Source organism: Heteronotia binoei, chromosome 5, assembly GCF_032191835.1.
Source record: "Heteronotia binoei isolate CCM8104 ecotype False Entrance Well chromosome 5, APGP_CSIRO_Hbin_v1, whole genome shotgun sequence".
In the NCBI taxonomy this organism is placed as follows: domain Eukaryota; kingdom Metazoa; phylum Chordata; class Lepidosauria; order Squamata; family Gekkonidae; genus Heteronotia; species Heteronotia binoei.
In genome coordinates, this window is record NC_083227.1 from 106,790,549 (window position 1) to 106,817,998 (window position 27,450).

General features: G+C 42.2%; 1 protein-coding gene and 1 long non-coding RNA gene across 2 annotated transcripts in view; one reads left to right on the forward strand and one right to left on the reverse strand.

The window, feature by feature from the left end:
- MAPKAPK3 (MAPK activated protein kinase 3) overlaps nucleotides 1-21,075 on the reverse strand; it is a 138,839-nt gene extending 117,764 nt beyond the window's left edge. Inside the window, exons 1-2 of the mRNA XM_060239997.1 lie at nucleotides 20,024-21,075; nucleotides 17,625-17,996 (exon numbers count right to left, since the gene is read on the reverse strand). Coding sequence (XP_060095980.1) covers nucleotides 17,625-17,849 — 225 coding nt within the window. The 5' untranslated portion in view covers nucleotides 17,850-17,996; nucleotides 20,024-21,075. The remainder of the gene's footprint in view (nucleotides 1-17,624; nucleotides 17,997-20,023) is intronic.
- Nucleotides 20,276-21,459, forward strand: LOC132572672 (uncharacterized). The gene is made up of 2 exons (XR_009555453.1): nucleotides 20,276-20,543; nucleotides 20,907-21,459. It is a non-coding gene; the product is annotated as an uncharacterized LOC132572672 (long non-coding RNA).
- The last annotated feature ends 5,991 nt before the right edge of the window (nucleotides 21,460-27,450 follow it).

Here is a 27,450-nt window from a genome sequence, read left to right on the forward strand (position 1 = left end):
GAATGATCCAATTGAAAAAAATAGAAATTGAAGTAGTGATTAATATAATGAAAATTGGAAAGGCACCTGGACCAGATGGATATACGGCAAAAATTTTTAAAAAGTTTAAAGAAGAATTAGTACCGAAACTTCAACAATTGATGAATGCGATAAGATTAAATGGGAAAATACCAAATACATGGAAAGAAGCTGTAATTTTGTTGATTCCAAAGGAAGAAAGAGATGTCATGAATGTAAAGAATTATAGACCAATTTCATTATTAAATAATGATTATAAAATATTCACAAGAATCTTTGCAGAATGGCTTAAACAATATTTAATAAATTTTATAAAGGAAGATCAAGCAGGTTTTCTCCCTAAAAGGCAAATAAGAGACAATATTAGAACTGTTGTAAATATTGTAGAATATTATGAAAGACATCCAGAGAAGGAAGTTGCATTATTTTTTGCGGATGCAGAGAAAGCTTTTCACAATTTGAACTGGGACTTTACGTTTGCAGTAATGGAAAAAATAAAGTTGGGAGAAAACTTTATAAGAATGATAAAGGAAATATATACTGAACAATGTGCAAGGCTATGTATAAATGCAGATATTACAGATGAAATGATAATCAGCAAAGGTGCAAGACAAGGTTGTCTGCATTCACCATTGTTGTTTATAATGACTCTTGAAATCTTATTTATGCAAATACAAGACGATGAAGAAATAGAAGGAATGAGAATTAAAGGATTTACCTATAAATATAGAGGATTTGCAGACGATATAATGTTTATAAATGAAAATCCTACACAAGTTACACTTTTGTTGTTAGCTAAAATACAAGATTTTGGAGAATTGGCAGGACTTTATATTAATAAAGAAAAATCAAAACTTTTATGTAAAAATATGCAAGTAAATAAACAAAAGGAATTGCAGAGGTTAACGGGATGTGACGTTACCTCTAAAGTAAAATATTTGGGTGTGGAAATAACAATGAAGAACATTGATCTGTTTAAAAATAATTATGAAAAGTTATGGCGTAAAATGGATGAAGATATGATAAAGTGGAGCAAGCTTAATTTGTCATTGCTTGGTAGAATAGCTGCAATTAAGATGAACATTTTGCCGAGAATAATGTATTTATTTCAAACTATTCCGATTGTGAAAGACAGTAAACAATTTAATAAATGTCAAAGAAAGATTTCAGAATTTATATGGGCTGGAAAGAAACCAAGGATTAAAACGAAAGTTTTAATAGACGCTAAAGAAAGAGGAGGATTCCAATTACCAGATTTAAGATTATATCATGAAGCAGTTTGTTTAGTGTGGATAAAAGATTGGGTGACGTTATTGAATAAAAAACTTTTAACGTTGGACATGGAAATAAATTCGGCTGGCACACTTATATGTACTATGGGAAGAAAAAGATGGATGGTTTTTTCTCTCACCATTACATGAAATAATCTGCTAAATATTTGGATGAAGTATAAGAAATATGGCGATGAGAGAAAACCACTATGGATAGTGCCAGCAGAAGTAATAAAAATAACAGCTGAGTCAGGAGAGGGGAAATGGATGTCATACAATCAACTATTAAAAATACAAAGCGGTAAAATAGAGTTGAAAATTGCTGAGGAGCTGACTTATAAATATGAATGGTTTCAAATGCAACAAATAAAGAGTTTGGTGGAAAGTGATATTAAAACTGAAGGAATAAGACGAGAACAAACAGAAATGGAAAAAGTTCTGCTTGGAGATAATGAAAAATTAATTTCGAAAATCTATAAATTACTTTTAAAATGGTCTACGGAAGATGAAGTAGTGAAATCTCAAATGATTAAGTGGGCAATTAATGTAAATAAAGAAATACAGTTGGACACATGGGAATATTTATAGAAGAACTCTATGAAACTCTCAACATGTCAGAGTATTAAAGGAAATTGTTTTAAGATGATGTACAGATGGTATATGACTTCTAAAAAGTTGGCAAAGATGAACAATAAGATGCCAGAAAGATGTTGGAAATGTAAAAAACATGAAGGTTCTTTCTACCATATGTGGTGGACTTGTGAAAGAGCGAAAAAGTATTGGCAGATGATTCAACAAGAGATTTCTAAGATCTTGGGATACGAATTTAACAAAGTTGCAGAGACTTTTTTGTTGGGATTACAAATGGAAAAATTTCCAAAAGAAGATAGAACTTTAATCTGGTACTTGCTCTCAGCTGCTGGACACTGTATGCACAGTTGTGGAAGCAAGAAAAAATACCAGAGAAATGGGATTGGATTGTAAAAATTATGACATGGAGTGAAATGGACAAGTTAACAAAAGCCTTAAAAGACTATGATTTAGAAGTATTTAAGATGGAGTTGAAAAAGTTCAGAAGATACGTAGAAAAAGAGTGGAAAATAAAAGGACATTGGACAATTTTTGATAATGACTAAGTACAAGAGGGAGGAGGATATTAATTTTGGTTCTTATTAATTAAGGGTACCTTTAATATTAAGATTTTAAGTATATAACACCGGCAGGGGTCAAGTAACGGGGGGAGGGGTGGGTAGAAAGTAATATATGGGATAGATAAAAAAGTAATTATTAATGATGTATGAAACTGAAATTTATTACCATATGTTACTAATAAAATTGTTTGAAACCAGAACTCTTTCTCTAGAAGGGAAATCATTTTGACTAATCAGAGACAAAAATAAACAAACCACTCTGTATGTGGTGAAATTTCTGGCAGCTGTTGTTGAGTTACATGATAACTAACTTTTAAGTTCTTCTCCCGTGGGATGTTTATGACGTAGGTTGTAAAAACAAAGTAAAGTAAAAGAGAATCTTTATATCAGATTTGGTGTGAGGCTATGTGTACAGAGTCTATTGACTAGAGTTTCTTCAACCAACTAGAAGGTTGGCAACCCTAGTTTAATATTTAGTTGATCTCTCTCTAATATTTCAGTCTATTTTAATTCTGATATCTCATTCTATTTCACAGGTAAGAAAGAGAAACAAAAAAGGAAATTATTTCTATAGTGTGTGCTTTAAAAAAGAAAAAGAAAAAAGTAGGCCTCTCTAGCTGTAGTTTTACAGTAGAACAAAGTAGGAGTCAGCTTGCACCTTTAAGACCAACAAAGTTTTATTCAGAATGTAAGCTTTCGTATGCATGCATACTTCTTCAGACAAGGAAATAGGGTACAGTAGGCTGAAATACAGTACATGTAGTTGGTGGGTTAAGAGTGTAAACTGATACAAAGTTAGGATCAAATGGCGAAATAGTGTAATAAATTGTATAATATAGTGGGTTCAATGCAATGAAGAGGCAAGGTGTAGTGATCATCAGCTCTTTATTAGGTACAGCATAGTATAAGGCTGCATTCAAAGACTGAAGAACTGGTCTGAAGAGGGCAACTATATACAATTCCTGGTTCCTGCGCAAGCACGTTATTGGGTCATTCAAACCAGCAGGGGGCCCATGATTGGAGCAAGTCCCCAAGCTCCATTCTAATGGCTCCAATGAGCCAGACAGGAACACCCATATAACCCATAAAAGTCTTCTCTTGAGTCTTCATACACAACAAATTGGAAGACCATTTGGTGCACTTGACTCCTACTTGGTTTCTACTGCTTCAGACCAACATGGCTGCTCACCTGGATCTATCTACATGTAGTTTTACAGGATTGCTGAACCATATTAGAGAGTCTAGCAGAAATAAGGCACAAAAGTATTAGTCTTGGTTTCCAGAAACCATCTTGCCTTGGATAGTGTATTTTTTTCTGTTCATGCATTTTCTAGACCTAAGGGAGCAGTGTATGTGGCATTTCAATCAAATGGAAACAAAGCTGACAACACTTCTAAGTAGTATCCATAACATTGCTACCTGTATGCCAAGCGGAGTAAATGAAACCACTTCACACTTTAGGAATATAACCAAAGCCACTGGAAAGCTCTTTCTGTTTTTGGGGAGGGCTGCATTTTATACTCCCAGACTAAAATGATTAGTTAAATTTTTAAGTAGTTCCACTTGTAGGAACAGATTATAGGAAACAACAGAGACCTCCCAATTAGAATGTTCAGTGGTTGAATAATATAGGGGTCTGTGGCAGTTTCTGCCTATTAAAGACCTTTTGCATCAAGTACTTCAGTAAAAAAAATTCCTTCCATTGAGTAATCTGTCCACATCTATGTTTGTTCCCACAGTGAAAGACAGTTTGCTGGCAAAGAGAAGCTAACTGCTATGTCCAGAAAAGCTGTGATGAGAAAGGTTTAGTAATGCTGGAAGCCTGCTGTGAATCAGCACTATAACCAACAGAAATTAACCAACTGGTAAAAGAAAGCTGAGAGTAAATGCAGTATATCTGGTTATATATAACGTGTAGCTTATATCCTTAAAAATCTTATTTACTTTTAAAATGACTGTTTGCGATTTCTGTGTTTTACAAGTGAAAAATTACTAATTTTTTATATTATTATTTCACCACCTACATTTGAAGTTTAATGATAATGATGTAAAATAAGTAGAATAAGTTATTGCTCATTACCTATGATTTGTAATTGATCATTAAAACTGCAATAAACCTTCAGTTTTGTTTGAAAAAAAATCCTACTTAATGAATACATAAATAATAAATAAAATATTTTGAATCTTCTTTCCTGGAGATGCCACACTCCAGGTGGGACCTAGGGATTCCCTGGATTTGCAGCTCAGAGATCAGTTCCCCTGGAGAAATGCTTTGGAGGGTAGACTCTGTGACATTGTTCTCCACTGAGGTCCCCATCCTCTCAGGCTCTGTCCCCAAATCTCAAGGAGTTTCCCAGCCAGGATCTAGTAACCCCACTGATCGCCAGGGAAAACCTGGCAACCCTACTACTTCCTAAACATTTGCATTTACTATCAGCTTTTTCTTCTCCACTGTTGTTGAAAGCAGCGTGTGAGATTAGAGGCGCTGGTTGTTTTAAATAAGGAATCTAAAATAATGCTGTTTCTGGAGACAGTATCAAGAACAAACATATAAATACCTAGGACTGGAAAGACTAGTTGACTAAGCATAATTGACTGCACTGGTTGCCAGTAGTGTTCTGGATTCACTTCAAGGTGCTGGTCATCACCTTTAAAGCCCTACATGGCCTGGGACCTGTCTACCTCCAGGACCGCCTTTCCCCATATGAGCCCCAAAGAGTACTGTGTTCAGGGTCCCAAAATCTCCTTATGATCTCGGCCAAAAGAAGTTTGGCTGTCTATCACTAGAGCATTTTTGGTAGCAGTCCCCGCCTTGTGGAATGCCCTCCCTGAAAACATCAGGGCCCCACAAGACTGAACTGTTTAAGCTAACTTTCAATATCTAAGGGGGGGGGGGCGACCACCATTCCACAGCATCGACAACTTTAACTGAGAGCACTAAATAACATCTAGCAATATCAGTACCTATCTTGGATTTTTATGGATTGTAAATTGTATGAAATGACTTTTATTGTATATCTGTTTTAATATTTATATTGTTTTAACTATTGTTAGCTGCTCTGAGCCCATTTGGGAAGGGCGGGATATACATATGATAAAATAAAAAATAATAAATAAATAATATAATAAAAGATTGGATCTTATGAATCTTTCCACAGCAGCATTCTGTGATCCTCCAAAAAGGTAATGACAGAGGAGGATGGGTAAGAAACTATCAGACATGATGGAATGCAGTGAGAAGGGGGAATTAGAAAAAACATTCCCTCCTTCTCTTTTCTGCTACCGAAGCCTCCTGATCCAGAGAGAATCCTGCTAGTAAAAGAGGGGGAATGTATCAATTGAATTATTTATTATGGTCAAAGACCAACATAAAAATACATACAGTAACAGAAATTTCCATATTATAAACAAGGTTCATATTAAAAATAGCAAATAATTAAATTAATACAGAGCTACAACAGACTCTAGCAGCTGTACAAAACATGGGGACTCTATCCAAGGACAATTTAAAATCATGTTCTAATTTAATATCCCAAGTAAATAGCAATTTGACTTGATTCCTCTGTGTTTGGCCACGGAGGTTCCCAAACCCAAGCAATGACTTTCTAATATAGTGGGTTCTATGCATCGCTGAGACACAGTTGTAGTGATAACAAACTCTTTATTGAGTACAGCGTGATAGGTGGCTGAACTAACAAGACTGAGGAACAGGGCCCAATGGGCCAACTATATACAACACTGGGGTCCCACGCTAGCATGTTATTGGGTCATTCAAACCAGCCAGGGGCCTCTGATTGGATCAGGCAGTTTGGATTTGGATCCTACTGCCCATTGTTCCTAAGTCCCCAAGCTCAGCCCTTCACACTCCAATTAGCCAGGCAGGAACACTATTGGTAACAATATGGGTTCTCACACATAACAGCTGCTATAGGAAGATGAAAGCGGACAAGATATATTTTAATGAGTACAAGGAACTGGTGGTCTGTATGATCCAATCCAAAAGAAATAAAGAAACATGAACATTAATTTCAGATGCTGTAGTTTAATAAAGTTGGAAAGAAATTAAAATAAGGGTTGGCTTTATAAGTCATCATGGAATTTAGATTCACTAAAGAGCATTTTTACCATCACTTGTGGGATCAAAAAGATGCTGCCAATCTAGTTACAGCAATGGGTCTGCAAGAATTAGTCAGGAAAATGGATGACTGCATAAGAAGCTGTAGTTGACTGGGAACAAAAAATAGTATACATAATCAGGCTTGGGAAATTGTAACATAAAGTAACTGATCATCACTTATCCACTTACCTGTACTTCCATGTGAAAAATTAATATTATCCAAGAATTAAAAAAATTAAAATAATTCACAATAAAATTAATGTACAATGGCGAATGGGGGGGAGAATTTGGTTGAAATATATTACAACCATGTACACTTGTGATACTTCATGCAATGTCAATAAACTAAGGTATCTGTGTGCAAGCACATTCATCTCTACTAGGGTTGCCAAGTCCCCTATTTGAGAAGTGCTCATGTGGCAGTTGAGTAGATGACAATGGATGGTTGGTAGGCTGAGGAGATGGCAGCTGTTTGGCAATGGTCTGTGAATTAGTTGGTTGAAGAGATTATGTTTGTCCATTGGCGCACGGTTCAGAGGTGTGGCAGAAGTTTCAGATACAGACAGGAGAAATGGTCCTCCAATCTACCACATAATTGTATTATATATGTGGATTTAATTAGGGCAGGACACTCCTCATGACACAAAAATGGTTTCTGGTGATCAGTCACTTGATCTCTTGCCTTTCACATGTCCTGTGTCAGTCGTGACAGCCCTATTTGGTGTTTTGTTCAACATTCCCAGGCCAGCAGTAGGTGGGGACAGAGGAGTCAGCCAATGGGAAGTCAGAGATGCTGAGTGAGCCGTAATGGGCCAATTATTTGTCGAGTGCATGGAATGCACCATGACATTCCCACCACCATGCTTGACTGTAGGCAAGACACACTTGTCTTTGTACTCCTCGCCTGGTTGCCGCCACACATGCTTGACACCATCTGAACCAAATAAGTTTATCTTGGTCTCACTGGACCACAGGACATGGTTCCAGAAATCCATGTCCTTAATCTGCTTGTCTGCAGCAAACCGTTTGCGGGCTTTCTTGTGCATCATCTTTAGAAGAGGCTTCCTTCTGGGACAATAGCCCTGCAGACCAATTTGATGCAGCATGCGGCGTGTGGTCTGAGCACTGACAGGCTGACCCCCCCCCCCCTTTCAACCTCTGTAGCAATGTCATGGTCTGGGGCTGCATGAGTGCTGCCGGCACTGGGGAACTACAGTTCATTGAGGGAACCATAAATGCCAATATCTACTGTGACATACTGAAGCAGAGCATGATCCCCTCCCTTCAGAGACTGGGCCGCAGGGCAGTATTCCAACATGATAACGACCCTAAACACACCTCCAAAACGACCACTGCCTTGCTAAAGACGCTGAGGGTAAAGGTGATGGACTGGCCAAGCATGTCTCCAGACCTAAACCCTATTGAGCATCTGTGGGGCATCCTGAAACGGAAGGTGGAGGTGTGCAAGGTTTCTAACATTCAACAGCAATGTGACATCGTCATGGAGGAGTGGAAGAGGACTCCAGTGGCAACCTGTGAAGCTCTGATGAACTCTATGCCCAAGAGGGTTAAGGCAGTGTTGGAAAATAATGGTGGCCACACGAAATATTGACACTTTGGGCCTCATTTGGACATTATCACTTAGGGGTGTACTCACTTTTGTTGCCAGCAGTTTAGACATTAATGGCTGTGTGTTGCGTAATTTTGAGGGGACAGCACATTTACACTGTTATACAAGCTGTAGACTCATTACTTTACATTGTAGCCAAGTGTCATTTCATCAGTGTTGTCACATGAAAAGATATGCTTAAATATTTACAACATGTGAGGGGGTGTACTCACTTCTGTGACATACTGTATATAGAAACAAATCTACTAGAACACACCCCAGGAACGTAAGCCATACACTTTTATCTACTATCCAAAACATGCAAACCTGGCAACACAGGACAACCCATCATCTCAGACATGGGTATTGGCAAAATCACTGTAGAGGCGTTAGACTGCATGGACTCCATCCTCATGTCCTATGTCATCGGCATCCAAGTTACCTGTGTGACACTACTGACTTCCTGAGGAAATGTTAATTAATTAATCTCTCAGTAAATATCATTTTGGTCATTAGGGATGCTAAGTCTCTGCATACCAATATATCCAACAAAGATGAACTACAAGCATCTAGGAACATTATTCCTAACAATACCACATCAGACATTGTTACCAACCTTACCACTTCATCTTCACCCACAAGTATTTCAGATTGGCAACAGCTTGTACCTTTGTCCTAATTATATAGCCATGGGTATCCAAATGGCACCAAAATATGTAAACATTTTCACAGCTGATTTGGAATACTTCCTCAGCTCCTACCCATTAATACATCTCCTGTACTATAACATTTTCAATATCTGGGCACATCTGAAGGAAACTCTAGAGAGATGCCTCCAGAACTTCAACAATGTTCACTTCATTGTCAACCTGACCATAGATATGTCCTCCGAATAGGCACATTTTTTAAATACCAGTGTACAAATTCATGATGGACGTATAATTAATTTTCTATAGTCCATTGTTCCCACCTCTCTGACACAGATTCCCACCTGAAGGATTTCCAGCAGGCATTCTCAGGATTACACTGCCCACCCAATGAGGTAAAGAAGCAGATCAAGAAAGCCAGAACACTGCACAGAAATAGCTTACTGCAAGACAAGCCCAAAGAAAATAACAGAATTCACAGCTCAAACCAGCCCAATGCATCAGTTACAATCTGCAGCCTATACTGGACAATAATATTTCTCTTACACAGGTGCTGGGTGGTAGGCCTTTCCTTCCTTACAGACAGTCCCCTAACTTATAACAGTTTAGCACCTGCAATAATAATCTACCACACAAAGGCACAAAATTCAGTTAACAGATTCTGCAACAACTTTGACTTTGAATACATACTTTAGCAAACATAATCAGAGGACCTAATAATATCAGCAATGTCATACTGGCTCATTCATTTGCTCATTCTCCAATGAAATACCATGCCATCATGCAACCACATTAGACAAACAGGTCAGTCCCTACATAAAAGAATAGACAGACACAAATCTGATGTTAAAAATCACAATATTCAGAAAACAGCAGAGGAAAATTTTAATCTTCCATGGCATTCCATTGCTAGTGTAAAAGTTACCGTTGTCAGACAAGGAAACTTCAATGGAAGAAACCAACATGGAATTGTTAAAGTAAAATTTATTAACAAGAGACCTGCTCCTCACTCTAGGGTTGCCAACCTCCAGGTAAGGCCTGGAGATCTCTCGCTTTTACAACTGATCTCCAGCTGGCAGAAATTGGCTTCCCTGGAAAGGGAGGACTCTATGACATTGTATCAGGGCCTTTTATTGAGCAGGAATGCACAGGAACACAGTTTTGGTGACAGGGGTGTGTGGCCTAATATGCAATTGAGTTCCTGGGCTTTTTCTGTACCATACTGAGGTCCCTCTCCTCCCCAAATTGTGCCCTCTCCTGGCTTCACCTCCAAAGTCTCCAGGTATTTTTCAACACAGACCTGGCAACCCTATCTAATTCACTATAGGTACTAGTATCTTGCATAACCTTCTATAACTTCTACTGGAAGGGAGGGGGAGCGAAGCCTCTTCCAACACTCTCTTAAGAGAACGCTCAGATGCCCGGGCTGTGTCGAAGCAGGTAGGGCTTATCCTAGCAGCACTCCTCTGAGCACGTGGGGGGGGGGGGGGCGGAGTGCAGTTCTGCGCTATGGAAAGGAAGGGAGGGGGCAGGCGGTGGCAGGGAGCAAATTAAGCATTTGCCTTGGGCACTGGGGGGGGGAGCCCAATTCAGCACCCCCCCTCTCCTGATGCTTTAGATATTTGCCTAGTGGGCAAGCTGGCCGATTTATGTTAAAAACCTACTTTACCTATCTAAAATCAATAGCGAAGGCCCCCACCAGTGTTCCATCTAACCTGAGTTAGTGTGAGCTAGCTCATAGTTTTTTTAGCCTCCAACTTACACATTTTTGTCTTAGCTCAGGAAAAATGGTCCCAGAGGAAACTAATTTATGCAGTAGCTCACAACTTTAATGCCAGTAGCTCATGAAGTAGAATTTTTGCTCACAAGACTCCACAGTTCAGAGGGAACACTGACCCCCACCCACTCTAACTGAACTGATTACTCTTTTTATTATTCTATTCAAAACACACACCCCTTCTGTTGTGACTATAAAAGCAAGAACCTAGTGCTTATACACTCCATTGCATCTGATTAAGCAAGTTATGACTCAGGAACGCATATGCAAGAATGAAGCTTTGTTGGTTGTTCAGGTGCTACTAGAATCCTGTTTTATTTTGCTTCTATGTACTCAACACAGCCACCCATCTTGAATTATTATTTTTGCTTTGTATCTGTACTGAACCTGGTAGAAATTACAAGATGGGGACAGAAGTATGAATGAACCAGAAAATTGGAATGCATGGAAATAGCCCATACTGCTCCTTTACTCACTTGTGACACTGGAAGCAGTCAAGTGTTCAAGTATTCTAGTGAACAGGGGACACAGAAGTTGTGGAATAGTTTCCTCATGATAGAACTGCTACCCTCACCTTCCCAGAAGTCACCAGTTGTCTTTAAAATTTCAGGTTAATTATGTGAAATTTTGAAGATGATCAATAAGATCTTTTGAAATAATGCTACAAAACACAACTTGTGTCTTTGTTCAACAAAAAACATAATTTTAAAATTCATCTCCTAGTAAACACATTAAACCACATTCTTCTACCCTTTTTTGAATCCTAGTACCTAATGTTTAAAATATTTCTGGTTAATATGATCCCAGTAATAGGACTTGCAATATACCGTATATATAAAACACTCCCAACACAGTTCAAGTTAAATTGACATTAAAACATATATATGCATGTTAAATCACATATTTCAATTACTAAGATGCACATCATCAGTCAAATGCAATGTACCCTCCTTAAAGGAAATTTCCCAAGGATTATGAAGTACATGGAAGATCCAGTTCTCTGGCCTACTTTTCAGTAAATGACGAGATAAACCTGTTTCCAGACTTTACCAATTACAGGTGGCAACTGATACTACTTGAGTGCATCTCCATAAAAATAATTCTTTTCTTGCCAAAAAACTAATATGTCATGAAGACGACTATGGTAGCATACCAAACTGCAACAGTGTTTTTCTGAACAATGAGAAAGAAGGTACCTGTAAAAAAATTAAGATAATAGCTCTAGAAAAGCCCTGTGGCACTCTAATGTCACTTGGCAAGTTTAGCCTACAACATAACCAGATAACCCTATTTAATGAAGAACAGAGCTGCATCAACATGATTGCAAAATAGCTTATATCTACAACATTTACAGCACACTACAAGCCCAAATCCAAGAAAAAGACTTTAAGTGTTTGTATATATCAGATTCCCACACTAGATCAAGTATGATAAGTGCTGTGGGGAAAGAGGTTCCAGAACAGTCAGATATCGATAGATGGCAGTATGTCAATTTCAATTGAAAAGAGGTGTTGGGAGACCAAATATTGACCAGGACCCAACAAGACTCCTAAGCAAGTCTGCTCAGAACTATTCAGAACATACTTCCAGCTTTACGCTCCTCAGACCAACATCTGCTGCTGGTCCCTGGCCCGAAGGACATCTGTTTAGTATTGATGGCTCCAGCCTGGTGGAACACTCTCCCAAGTGAGATTAGGGCCCTGCAGGACTTGTTATAGTTCTGCAGGGCCTGTGAAATGGAGATGTTCCACCAGGCTTATGGTTGATGTGGTGGGTGTCCAGTGACATTGGCCTCACCTGCTCTGCCTAGCATCGTATACTTTATATTGTTGTGGTGGCTGGCCCACTTGCTCAGGATTTGGTTTAACTGGACTACTCATAAAGATAGGGCCTTTTCACACTTACCGGTGGAAACCGGAAGGGAGTCGGTATTGTGCCGCTTGCAGTAATCCGAGACAGCGATGGGAGTTTTCATACACATGTTTTTTCCCCCGGTTGGGTTCCGTGATTGAAGCGTGATTGAAGCGAGCCATTTCACACTGTTCCGCTCTTATCTCGCTTCCACCAGCGCCAGCCGGTTTCGCGCCGTTTTTCGCCCGCCGGCGCGCGCGATCTCCAGCTTTTTTTTTTTTTGGAACGTCAGTTTAGATCGATATAGCGATATATCGCTATATCGACCTGTCAAAACAGCACCACCATAGGGATTGCAATGGAGCCTAGCCATCCCTATGGTGGTGCTGTTTTGACAGGTCGATATAGCGATATATCGCTATATCAATCTAAACTGACGTTCAAAAAAAAAAAAAAGCCGGAGATCGCGCGCGCCGGCGGGCGAAAAACGGCGCGAAAACTGCTCCCGGGTTAGATACTGGACATTTCACACAGCACCCCATAGCGATTTCAACCCGGAAGGAGGGGTTGAAAAGTGGAAGAAGCTGCTCTTTGTTTGTGACCACTCAGGCACGCCTCACTACCGGGACAGCTGCGGGAGTGTGTGAAAAGGTGAGAGTATTTCGGTAGCAGCCAGTTACTGAATCGGGTCTGTCTGAAATGCCAGCAGAAACCCGTTACTGTTCAGTAACTGGCCAGCTGCTATACCGGAATACTTAGGCTGTGTGAAAAAGCTCATAGTCTTCTCAGAGTCTATACATTATATTTTATCACCATCTGGTTTGTGTAGGTTTTTAATATCCATTAAAAAAAAGGTAAAGGTAGTTCTCTGTGCAAGCACCAGTCGTTTCTGACCCTGGGGTGACATTGCATCGCAACAGTTTCACGGCAGACTTTTTACGGGGTGGTTTGCCATGGCCTACCCCAGTCATCTACACTTTCCCCCCAGCAAACTAGGTACTCATTTTACCGACCTCGGAAGGATGGAAGGCTGAGTCAACCTGGAGCCAGCTACCTGAACACAGCTTCCACTGGGATTCAACTCAGGTCATGAGTAGAGAGTTTGACTGCAGTACTGCAGCTTTACCACTCTGCACCACTCTATCCATACTATGTTTTAATTACTGCAATATAATTATTCTTTTTTTTTAGTTTTTTTTTAATTTTTATGTGCATGTTTGTGTGTGTGTGTATACATGTGGAAGTCATGGTGACCTCTGGTGACTGGCCCCTACTGGGGGCATGGAGGATATTCATAGAGATGGATGAATAAAGCTTGCCCCTGCCCTTCCAACATCTGGTATTCCAAGGAAGTCTCCCATCCAAATATGTCAGAGTCAACCCTCTGCTTAGCTTCTGAGATCTGATGAGATTGCGCTGGCCTGGGCTATCCAGGTCACCAGGACTATAATTATTGTTGTAATCCGCCCTGAGCCCTGCTGGGCAGATGGAGGATGGACTCGAAATCCAATTAAATAAATAAAATAAACCCTATTTTATTCAGTAGTGCTTACTCACAGGAATGTGTTCTTAAGTTGGCACTGTTAACTGCTTAAAAACTACATTACTGGAAAGGCAAAAGATTCTGGCAGAATTTTAGCTAGCTAGTTCAAATCACATAGGGTAGAAAGAAATACTGCCTCAACGAATCCCTAGGCTGGACTAGTTTCTTATTCCCTAAAGACCTCCTCTCTCGACAGTTTTTGGTAGATAGGTAGGTAGGTAGGGTGCAGAGGTCCATCTGTGCAATCAAACTGGAAGGGGTCTTGCAGGCTTTCTATTAAAGCCCTCTGTCCAATGCAGGAAATCCAAAGCTGGAGAATCCCTGTCAATGGCTATCTAGCTTCTGAAGACCCACAGAAAGAGACTGCCTCCCCTCAAGGCAACTAATTCTACAATTGAACTTGAAATAATCTTATTTTTTTAAGTTCCTCCTAATGTTCAACTGAACCCTAGCCTCCTGTAGCTTAAATCAAGGTCCTGTCCTCTGGAACTGCACAAAGCTTAAAAAAATGGTTGTGTCCCCATATATTCTTCTCTTCCCCATACTAAATATACCTAGTTCCTGCAACTTTTTTCCAATGTTTAATTTCTAGATCCCTGGATATCTTTCCTGCTACTCTCTGAACCTTTTCCAAATTGTCTGCACACAGTACTGCAGATGAGGTCTGACTAGCGTGGAACAGAACAGAATTGTAAGTGCTTGTGACCAGTGTTCCCTCAAAGCTGAGTTCCCTCTAGCTCACAGTTTTTTGTCTTAGCTCAGGAAAGATGGCCCGAGAGCACAATAATTTTTGCAGCAGCTCTCAACTTTAATGCCAGTAGCTCACAAAGTAGAATTTTTGCTCACAAGTCTCCACAGTTTAGAGGAAACATTGCTTGTGACATGGAGGCTATGTCTTTTATTAATTCAGGTTTTTGTAAACTTGTAACAGCCAATGGCTAATTACAATAAACGAACTGATTATTAACAGGTTAAAATCACATCTTTTTAGCTGCATTAAACTGCTAACTTATGTTCAAGTTGCGAACAACTACCATCCCCAAATCCTTTTTGAATACACTTCTGTTGAATACCCTACACTGTTGCATTTGATTATTTTTGTCTCGATGCAAAACTTTAGATTTGTCTCTGCTCAATTCCACTAGTTTCAGCCCAGCATTCCAACCCATCAAGGTCAGTTTTAATTTTATTTCTGTCATCTCTGCGAATCTGAAGGATTTTCCCTTAATTCAATTTGCTGATAATTTTTTTGAAGATTATTGAACTTAGGGTTGCCAGCCTCCAGGTACAGTCTGGAGATCTCCCACTTTTACAACTGATCTTCAGCTAGCAGAGATCAGTTCCCCTGGAGAAAATGGCTGCTTTGAAGGGTGGACTCCGGCATTCTACCATGCTGAGGCCCCTCCCCTCCCCAAACCCCACCCTCTCTATACACACACACCATATTCATATTTCTCTCTGGATGTGTGTTGCTATTAAGCTAGATTTTGCTGTAGTGCTCAACATCCTCTGATTTGGTTCTCTCCATCCTTGGAAGGATCTGGCCTAGCCTGTTAGTCATGGCCCTGTTTCACCATCTGTGTTAATTCACAACTATAAACATACCATATTAAAGGATGTTTGTTCTCTGTATAATTAACATGATCATAATGATCCTAAATATCATGCATTCAAAATGTTTACAAAGTTTTAAAAAACCAACTTCGACAAACTTTCCTAACCTGCTCAAGAGAAAAGCAGGAGGTTCAGAATATAATCAATTACCAGTCCCCTCAGACAATTAACATGGGCTCCACACATTTATGCCATTCCCAGAAGAAATCACTTGCATGTTAACTACCACAATGCTAATGATGTATGAAATATGTGTGTGTGTGTAGTGCTTGTTACTCTGCACCATTAAAATGTCTATTAACTCAGTTTTACCAGCGTGCTGTCAGGCAGGGATCCTTCAGTCTGCACACTATTAGCCTTGCTGTTAATCCACAATAAGGTGATTACAAAGATATATCTTGTCAATTTCCAGCTCAGACCTTGAATTGCCAAACCCAGGCAATGATTCCCTAACTCACTACCATGTAGCGTCAGTGTTCAAATCACTACCTGACCAACTGGGAGGGGGGGAGCAGCGCCAGTGCTACCGAGTTGGCGAGGTAGGTGGCCACCTAAAGCACCATCTAGTGGCAGGGGTGGCTACTGCAGGCCTGCATCACACTCCAGTTCCCAGTGGGGCAGCGCAGGGCAGCGGCAGAGCCAGAGACAGCAAAGGAGATACTCATCACAATCTGTCCCACTGATGATGTGGGCAGTGATTTGGCAGTGTTGCTGGAATGGGTGCATGCACATGGCAGTAACTGATCCCTTTAAGTTCTAGAATTCTAGCAGCTGATCCCCTCCTTCTCCAGGCCACCTCTTCCCAGTACCTGCCACCACCGAACCTGCTCGGGGTAGTGCTTCTCCTCCCCCTCCCCATTTCATGTATGGAAGTGGTTCCACGCTGACGGAGAAATGGCTGTGCCCTGTAACAAGTGCCTGCAGGCATGGCACTGCTGCGCCTCACTCTGCAGGCCCTCCCTGGCAAAGCGGTTGGCCCAAGAGGCACTGGCTGCTGGCCCAGCTGAACCTGCTGCTTGCCTTCTTCTGCCCAGGGAAACCCCAGCTTGCCTGGTGGGATGACAGCACAGTGGCCAGCCTGCAATCCCACCTGGCAGGGATGCGAGCAGAGGCAGCTCTCTGCCTTGCCCCTCCCCTGGCCCTGGTTTGCTCACTGTCTCTGCTCGGGCCTCTGTTCAGCACTTGGTTCAGAAGCCAGCAGGGTAGTCAAGGGACAGGCTCAAGGTTGCAGCAGTAGCCTCCTCTGACACATCATCTCCCCTGGTGGAAGGTGGAGAAAGGAGCTGGAAGGAGGAGAAAGTCCAAAGCACCACATTTGCTCAACGTTGAGACTGAAGGCCTGGGACCCGTGTTCTGATCTCGCTGGCCTGCATCCTCTGCTCTGGCAAAGGCAAGAAGGCAGCTCCGGGGTGGGGTGCATTTTTCCTCCCCCTTTGAGTGATTTCTCCAGGACTTCTCATTAAATCGGGGTGGGAGGGTGGGCAAGAGTTCCCAAATATTTCAATTGAGCTCTTTTCAATGGGCAGGAAGGGGATCATCAAGAAGCACCCCCTTCTCGAGCTCCAGGAGGTGGAGGGGAAAAGTTGGAGGAGGGCTGTCTTGTCTGGCCAACGCAGGAAGGCACATGCTAGTGGGCAGAAGAAGCGCAGTGGGCAACCTTGCAGCTGATTTCCCAAGAGGAACACCTCCCCCCCCCCTTTCTCCCTTCTTGTCAGCATTGGGGGAGGCCGGTGATAGTGGTAAGCTTGCCTAGGGTGCCAGTAAGCCTGGCACCAGCCCTGGAAAGAAGGCAATGAAATAAAGCATATTTTAGCCCATGCAAAAGGAACAAAACAGTTTTCACCATTAGAAACTTAAAATAGTAATTCAGGGAGTGTTTGAAGAAATCTTACAAGTTTGGAACAAAACTCCTCTCCTTGTAATTCAGAATTTCTAGCTCAAACCTTTCAGCAACATTCAGCCTTCAACAGAGAAGACAGTTGTTGCCTCTGACCTCAAAAATCAAAAAAGGAGAAAGGAACCATACCTTTAAAGCACATTTCTGTCCTTTCTCCTTGTGAAAGCATTCCAATACTTTGCCATTGATGCCTAAGCCCAGCACCTGCTTAGAGATTTTGTAGTCATCTGTAACAGCATGTTTCTTTATTTCTTCCTTGACAGAGACAGCTCCACTAGATAAGGGTCTTGCGCTGCCTTTGCTGTCTTCATGATTCTCTGGCGGGGCTCCTTCCTGACTGGCACTTTGTTCCATAGCAAGTTCCAAGTTCAAAAAAAGTAGCTGCCAGTTTCTCCAAGCTTATTGGGGGATCTCCTCAATAAAATAACCCCATTAAAGTAGTTCATGGCAGATGATTCAAGTAGCCCTGATCCATTTCCTGGAATTTCACTAAAGAGTCTCCTGTTTAAAAAAATGAAAGAAATACTATTTAATTACAAAAGCATGGACTGAAGGACTATTCCTAACATTCTCTCCTTCCCTATGCGATAGGAATAGGGAACAAGAGGAACTAACTATGCCACCATCCAAATGTTTAGAAAGTCCATTCAACTAAAAGGTCTGATGCCAACTTTTTTTCTAGCTGGGTACCTGGTTTTTTTTTTTAAAAAAAACAAAATTAAACAGAAGTGCAGTAACACTTTAACCACTTTAAAAAACTGATCCAACATGACTTTTCGTGAGCTGAACCTCACTACCTGATGCATCAAACTTTGAACAAACAAAATTTCAACAGGTTCAGTACCTCTCATCCCTGTCATGTAAAAAATGAACTGCTAAAACATTTCTATCATGTAACTGCTAAAAGGCACAGGAACTTGCAAGGAGGTGGGGAGCAGGCAATTCTAAACTTATACTTTAAGTAATATTTAAACAAAAGCACATTGATATTACAGCTCTAAATCTGGCTTGAAGAGATTATCTGAGAATCTGTAAGGGAAAATTTGAATATGTCTGCAATCATTTATCACTGGTGAATCACCTTCATGATGGCAGGAATCTGGGCATGAACCCAAACAAAGGGGTCTTCCAGACTGAGAAATTAGTATGTATCATGTTTGTACTCAATAGGGCCAAAAAAGAGTGGGAAACTAAGGGCATTTTCGCACAGGGCTTACCCCGGAGCGACGTCCCTCTTCACCGCGCAGCGTCTGCGCGGATTTCGCACCAACTGCTCCGCAGAGCCGCGTCTTTTGCGTCGCAAATGTAAACTGGTTTTTGGCGGTTTACATTTGCGACACAAAAGCCGCGGCACTTTGTGGCTCTTCCTGGTTCTGCGGAGCAGTTGGTGCGAAATCCGCGCAGACGCTGCGCGGTGAAGAGGGACGTTGCTCCGGGGTAAGCCCTGTGTGAAAACACCCTAAGTCAATCCCTAACAGTGATCTGCATGGGAAGCACAATTATAGCAGCACCAATCCCCACTACCATGGAAATATGCTGGGTGACCTTGGAGCAGTCACACACTCATAGTCTATCCTATCTCACAGGATTGCTGTCAGCATAAAATGGAGAAGATGTAATGTTGTGAACCATTTTGGTTCTCTATTTGGGAGAAGAGTGGGACATAAAAGATGCAAATAAATAAAATGTATATATTTCAACTTGGCTATAAGTGGTTTTGCTTACAAAATATCACTCTTTTTAACCTATTAGAATTTAATACTGAGGCATCTCAAATAACAGAAGCATGTGCAGAGTGTTATTCTCTGAATAGCAAGCAATCACAAACTGACTTTTCTCACTGGGGGGCGGGGGGAGGGTGTCAGAAATGTTTCCCCACCTTCAATATCTCCCCATTTAGAAATTAGTCATTGACACCATACACTAGAACACACATTTGAGTGATTTAGAACTTCTTTTATGACAGTTAAGAAAGTAGATCTCACATGCTGTCTGTTTAAGCCTGTGCATCTGAGAAGACCAAAAAATTCCAATAACCTGTGACAGAATACCTGTCCTCCTTGGAAAACAACTAGCCAGAAAGCAATTTTATTCCAAGCCTAGACACGGCTGACAGGTTTAAACCCTAAGAAGGCCCTCATCCTCCTCAGATACAGCTTTATTCCCATGGAAGAGTTAACCTGATAAGAAGTGGGGGGGGGGGGGGGACCCAAAACTACACCATGTAACATTTCCCTGCTAAACTTAAAAATGAGTTTCCCTCATTCTGAATCCTCAGTCCAGGTGGGGTATTAACTCTAACAGCCAAGTAAAGTGAAACATACGAAGATGAACTTTTTACTGCAGCTCCAAGCAGGTCACTTTTAGGCAGAGACAGAGCAGACAGAAAATTAGACACCCGCCCCCCTCCGGTCTCAAAACAAAGAGCCCACTACAAATCGCAATTGGGACCCAAGGGGTTCCGCAGGTGTGCCAGGCCTGACAAAGGGGAGAGGTGACGCTCCCGCAAGGGAGGGGGAAATGTTTACCTGCGTTGGGCGCATGCTCCTCGCAGGTGGTCGCTTTGCTGCTCCTTCAAATGAGTAACAAAAGAAGGGGGACGGGAACGGCAATACAAGGAACCGCAAAGCCTGGGCCCAGCCAAGCCTTTGCCCCAGCCAGAGAGGGCAGGTTCAGGCAACCGCGCACGTGACTCCTCGCCCCGGCCCAACCCGGTCCCGACACAGTCACCCGCCAAGCGGGTGGGGCGCGCAGGAGGGGGCACGTGCTCAGGGACACCTGGCTAGAAGTGATCGGGCAAAGCATGGAGGCTGGTTGAGAGCTACTCCTGCGAGGTGGCTGGGCGGGACCAAGCCCCCTGGGGGATGAGACCGACTCAAGGGGCTTTTCCCAGCCATTGTCGAGGCCGCTGCTGCAAGGAATGAAGGGAAACCTCGGCTGTGCCGCCCTGTGAGTCATTCTCAAGCCTGGTGACGCCCGAGTGTCCAGCGAGGCAGGCAGCCGAGGAGCGGCGGGGCTCTTCATGTAACACGTTCTGAAGGGGCAGAGGTAAATAGCATTGAGGGGAAGTTCCTGTTTCAAAGACCGAAACTGTCGAGAAACCCACCATTTGCGTGGCAATGTCCCGAGTCTCTTCCTTCGGGCATCAGGTGTAAATGCGCAAACGCGGGGCCAAAGAGGCACAGAAGGCGAAGGCACGTTCTGGAAGGGGAGTAAAGAGCGAAACAGCCTTCCTTTGTCTGTATGTGCCGCTGAACTGAGGGAAGGAATCGCTGCTTTGTTTCGTGATTAAGCCTGTAGCGGTGTGTGTGCTAACAACAAAGAGCTTTGCGAGAGGAATCGCACTGAAGAGTAAAACCTTTAGATGCGCCCATCTGTCTACGTGTAATGATTTTTTTTTTTTTTTGGAAGGTACTGAATGGTAGGGGAAACAAATTCCTAATGCTGATTACGTAGTGAAGGAGCGGGCTCAGAAGCTCTATGACTTCTCTCTCCCTTCGGGGATTCAACGAACAACACAATCCACGCACTACCATGTTGAGAATAGTATCAGGACGGCACCTGCTGGTGGGGAAAAAAACAGACGCAACAAATGCAAGAAGGAAAAAAAACCTTCACAAAAATGGTGGAAGGGCAGGGAAGAACTGGCTTCGAGTTTAAAGGCTGCATCAAACACGTGTCCTTCGCCTTTTAATTTCTAAACACGATAAACAGCTGTGCGTCCCTCAGTGATTTGATTTTCAAAAAGAGGCGCTTTGGCCGCTTAAAGACTAGCATTTATGTTAATATGAGCTTCTGTGAGTCACAGCCCACTTGCTCAAGTAAAAATGGGGTAAAACCTCATCAAGGAAATTCTATGGGTGACTGGGGGGTGTCCATACTATGAATTATATCTTTGTCTATATCTATATGAATTAATCTTTCAAGTGTAAATCTCAACATAAAGAGAAAAATAATGTAGAAATGATTATGAGTCTTGACATGAATCAGTTACACATAAGGTTTGAGCCAGCCAAAATACTGCTATCCTGGATCTGTTGGGGGTGAACTGTAATCATGACATATTCATTATGCAACAAAGCACCTTGGTACATCAAGAAGCTAATAAAGCCAAGTCAGTACAGTTCTGGGCCAAGTCCTTGTTCATATTATGCACCCTTATTACATTAATAGTTTACTAGCATTGGTATTCTTCGAAACTCAAATGTCCACAGTAATGGTGTTATTTGGAGAATTATATAGAAAAGCCAGATTTTAGGTATTTGATTAAATCAAGAATTGTTTTAAAAGCTGCTAACAGAAAATATCAACACCTTCCAAGGCATGCCTTACAAAATGCTTACCCCCACCCCACATTGAAGCCCTGTTCCTTTTGATCTTTGCTGCTTTCACCAGTAAATCTTATCCTCACAGTGAATAAAATGTTTTGCTCTTCTCCCTCAACTGGGGGAGAGCCACCAGGGATTCATTCAAGTGTTATTTTTAATCTCCAATCAGCCCATTAACTGGTTAGTTACACTGATTAATCAAGGCATGCTCACTGTTCTTGGCAAAATAGAATTTTGTTTTGGGGTTTAAATGCTCAGTGAAGACATAAAAGCTATGGTTTCCACAGCAACTGTTGGTCAGTGCTGAATGAGTTTTCTAAGATGCTGAACCTCTTGTATGTATGAATATATTAATCTAGAATTTATTATGTATGAAGCATTCAGAAAATATATCTGCATAGGCTCCATCATTGTTTTTTTTTAATCAGTTGTTTTTGGGAACCATGACATTTTATTGATTCCATTTATACCCTGCCTTTCTGTCCAGTGGGGACCCAAAGTGTTCTCTTCATCTCCATTTATCCTCACAACAACCCTGTGATGTGGGTTAGGCTGAGAGTGTGGGACGGTGGCTCAGTGGTAGAGCATCTGCTTGGAAAGCCGAAGGTCCCAGGTTCAATCCCTGGCATCTCCAAAAAAGGGTCCAGGCAAATAGGTGTGAAAAACCTCAGCTTGAGACCCTGGAGAGCCACTGCCAGTCTGAGTAGACAATACTGGCTTTGATGGATCAAGGGTCTGATTCAGTATAAGGCAGCTTCATATGTTCATATAAGCTTCCATGGCAGATTGGGGATACAAACTTGGGTCTCTCAGATCCTAGTCTTAGACTCTGGCCACTATACTGCACTGGCTCTTGAAAGTGGAATACAAATATTACAAGTATATAAACAGGAAGTCTTCACAGATTAAATAAATGCTTTTGCATTTTTATCAACACAACCAGAGCCAGGAAAACATGCTACATGTACTCCTGTGTACATATAAATTAGTGTGTGTGTGTGTGCATAAGAGCACTTACCCAGTAATCATGATTCCACTTCAATGGGGAGAGGAAGAACAAACCACATGTGACAGATGTTAATGTTGTTTAATGCACTAATGGGAGGCACTATAATAATGAGAGCAGTATAAAGCCCCATCGAGAATTCAATTAAATGCCTTGGGATCAAACCGGATTTGGCATTCTGCGCATCAGCAGCTATATGGGTTAGGACAGGAGTTACAAATACTAATGAATCCTCTTTTCTTACAATATAAGATGAGCAAGAGCTTGGGTTAAATACAACCTTTCTATTGATGCTGTAGGGAAAAAAATTGGTGAAAAGGTTGCCAGACGTCGATCCTGGGAGAATTCCTGAACTGCCGGATGCAGGGTTCTCCCCTCCGCAATCAGAATATTGCAGAGGTTAGAGAAACTGCTTCTGGTGGAATGTAGGCAATTCTTCATTCAGGATCAAGAGCTAACAAGGATTTTAACAAACCAAGAAACATTACACCACTTACGATATTGTGGCCATTTTCTCCCCCTGTCCTCTGGTGGCTTGTTCTGTTCCTTTTATCCGCAATTGAATATTGTTCTATACAGGGGTAGCTCTGTAGAAAAATAGGTGGTGGAGCTCATCCAGGGATCGTTATGCATCTGCACCTACTATTCAATGGACAAGGTGGGGAGGAGGAGGCGGAACCCTCAGAAAGGTTTAAGAGCTGCGCTCCTGTGAGCTCCTGCTGAATCCGAGGTCTGGTTCTATCGGTATAGTGCTATAATCAGAGCTCCCCCCCCCCCCGCCCCGATAGTTTGCAGAGGTATGGAGTACTGTTGTCTTTCTTAACAGCTCTTACTATTTTTAACAGTCTTTTTGGCCAGGTGCAGCAGCTGCAAGTGGTAGGAGGAGAAAGGAGCTATCCCAGCTACCTGACAGGGCAGCAATGAGGTTGCCCCTGCCTGGCCTGGGTAGGGGATGAAAGATGCTGAGGGGGTGACATCTGGGCACTGCTGCACCATCTTAACAATTCCAGGAGTGGAAACCAGCTAAAGATGTGGGGCTTTGACAGCCAGCAAGGGGAGAAGGCATGTGCATCAACCCATCCATTGAAGCTTAGGTTGCAGCTGCAAGGCACCACTAGGCACTGCTGAGGGTAGCACATGTGGTGACTGCACCATACTCCTCCTCAGCCCAGCAGGCACTGACATCCTCCTCCTCCTTTGGCATATTAACTGTGGCACTTGCCTCAAGCTTCTCCCTCTTCTTCCCTCCACCACCCTATTTGAATGGCTGAGAGCTGCCCCCCCCCCATCCATTGCTTTGAAGTAGAATCTAGAGACAGGATTCCTCCCCCTTCCCCCAGGTAAATTTTCCTGGCAGGGAACAGAATTGTATGCTGAGCATTTGCTGAGGAAAAAATAAATGGGGGTGTGAGCATGTATGGGGGTGAGATTGGAGGTGGGTGGACATGTACAGACCAGCGTTGCAGAAAGTGATTGCTAAAAGAAGAGGCAGTCATATTTATGTAATTTGTCCTTGCCATCTTAGCCATTAAGAGTAACAGAGAAGTTTATGGAAAATGCAAATCTATATGGCTCAGAAGTTGCTTGAGGGTTGCTGGTTGAGCAACAAATAGAGGAGGTGGTCAGCCAGGGAAAGAGGGTCACTTCAGAGAATAAAGCTGTGGGTGGAGGGAAGTGTGGGTGGAGGGAATACATGTTAGTTTATAACACTTACTAGTTTTATAAGCTAGTAGCTTTTGTCATTTTTTCTTTGTTTCTTGGATCTTCCTTCACTTTTTCTTTTTGTATTTTGCAAAGCACCCTTTTACAAAAAACACAAACAATGTTTTAGACAGCATTTTGAATTCTCTCATTTTGTAAATGAATTTTTGTATGTTCTATTATGTTTTATTGTTGTTTATTGTGTTTTAAAAATATGTAATTGGGCTTCAGTCTTAGCAAGAAAAGTGGATTATAAATGAATTAAATAAATAAATAAGCTAACTATTTATATTATTTTATTTTAGTATATTTCTATTCCGCCCATTCCCTATAGGGCTCAGGGTGGAGCACAACATATGATAAAGCAATAAAATACAATAAAAACATTTTAAAAACAGACAACTCAGCAGCACTCAGAGTAGTTTACCATATCATCACATATTGCCCAGCCTGGCCGTCTCACATCATGACATCTCATAGAGATGTCAGATGATAATCCATTTTATAGCATAGGTGGGCTATAGGGGAGGCCAACCAGATCTAGAATAGACACCCGCAGCCTCAACTAAAAGCCTGGTGGAACAGCTCCATTTTACAGGCCCTACGGAAGGCTAATAAGCCAGGTAGGGCCCGGATCTCTGTAGGGAGCTGATTCCACCAGGTCGGGGCCAGGATGAAAAAGCCCTGGCCCTAGTTGAGGCAAGGCAGGCGTCTCTTGGCCTGGGGATGGCCAACAGATGTTGGGAGGCTGAATGTAATGACCTCCTGGGCATATATGAAAGGAGACAGTCCCAGGTATGTTGGTCCTAGGCACCGTAAGGCTTTAAATGTTAGAACTAAAACCTTGAAGCGGATTCAGTACTCAATGGGCAGCCAGCGGAGCACCAGCCGAATGCCCACCCATAAAGGTGGTGCAGTCAGCAGGCGAGCTGCCGCATTCTGCACCCGCTGCAGTTTCCAGATCAATCTCAAGGGTAAGCTAGCGTAGAGCGAGTTACAGTAGTCTAGTCTAGAAGTGACCATTGTATGGATCACTGTAGCCAGGTCCAGGGGGATAGATATGATGCTAGCTGCCTGATGTGCTGAAGATAACAAAAGGCAGACCTGGCAACCGTGATCTGGGCCTTTATGAAAAGGGAGGCATCAAAGGTCACTCCCAAGCTCTTCACCTGTTGGACTGGCACCAATGTGGCACTGTCCAAAGCTGGGAGCTGGATGCCCATACCCTCCCCACCCCAACTCAGGTACAGGACCTCCATCTTAGCTGGATTCAGCTTCAGCTGGCTCCTTTGTAACCACCCAGCCACGGCTCCCAATGCCTCGGACAACTGGTCAGGGGCGGCGACTGGCCGGCCACTCATCAACAGATAGAGCTGGGTGTCATCAGCATACTGGTGGCAACCCAGCCCAAAACCTTGGGCAATCTGGGCAAGGGGGTGCATATAGATGTTAAATAATATTGGCGAGAGAATTCACTCGCCAATATTATTTAACATCTATATGCGCCTCCTTGCCCAGATTGCCATGTTAGTCTGTAGCAGCAGAGCAAGAGTCCAGTAGCATCTTAAAGACTAACAAAATTTGTGGCAGGGCATGAGCTTTCATGAGTCACTGCTCACTTCTTCAGATAATAGTTCAATTCATTCCAAAATGTTAGGGCAGGCTGTAAATTAAATGGCTCTACTGCATTTTTTTAAAAAACTCCAACTGTAGTTTTTTTAAAAAGCGCTTTATTAACAATATGAGATAAATCACTATATCTAACAATGAAGGGCAGGCTTCAGTATAGAGAGCAAAATCTACACATTGGGGCCAGCCAATGGGGGAAGGAAAAGGCAACAATGACTGGGAAGGAGAGAGGTGAAGATAAGTAGGAATAGTGGGCAAAATATGGGGGGAATGGAACTTCTTCTGCACAGTGATTCCCTGTGATCATCCTCTTGTACTTTTATATTATTTATTTATTTAATTCGATTTTTAGCCCGCCCTTCCCATAGAACAGGCTCAGGATTATACTTTTGCTATTTTTATTTTAAGTCAGCTCTGAGGAACTGGAAGCCATCTTGAACCACAAGGAAGAGAAGAAGAAAAGAGATTGGATTTATACCACGCCCTTCACTACCCGAAGGAGTCTCAGAGTGGCTTACAGTCTCCTTTTTCCTTTCCCTCCCCACAACAAACACCCTGTGAGGTAGGTGGAGCTGAGAGAGCTCTAACAGAAACTTCTCTTGAGAGGAACAGCTCTGTGAGAACTTGTGACTGACTCAAGGTCACATCAGCAGGTACATGTGTAAGAATGGGAAATCATACCCGGTTCTCCCAGATAAGACTCTGTGCACTTAACCAATACACCAAACTGGCTCTCAGAAAGGCAGGACATAAATGTGTTAATAAACAAACAAAAAAAATGGTACTACCTAGGTGGAGCCTGGAGATCAGCCCAGTCTCCAGAAATCTATTCTGGCTGTTTTGGAGAGTGGATTCTATGGCATTATACTTCACTAAGGTTCCTCCCCTCCCCAAAGTTCACCATATCAGGCTCCACTCCTAAATATCCAGGAATTTTCCAACCTAGAGTCAGCAACACTAGTTTGCTCAACAACTACAGGACATAAAGTTCCTGTGTCTTGTCTGCATGCTTGGCTTCAGTAAGTGATATACTTCATACAAGGCAAGGCGGTGGAGGAAAGAGGAGCCATGATTCCAGAATGGCTTATTAGCTGTGCTGCAGCTCTTATACAATGCTCTTGGTCTTAAGAGTTCCTCCTTTTCTTTACTAATGCTGCTGAAGACAATGACCTGAACACAATGCCACCTAGTGGCCCTCCTGGCAGAAGCCAGACTGCCAGATCCCCCATCCAACCTGGCTTGTATGGCTTTCTCAGACATCTACATACCTGAGAAGTAAGCAGTTTGCTTC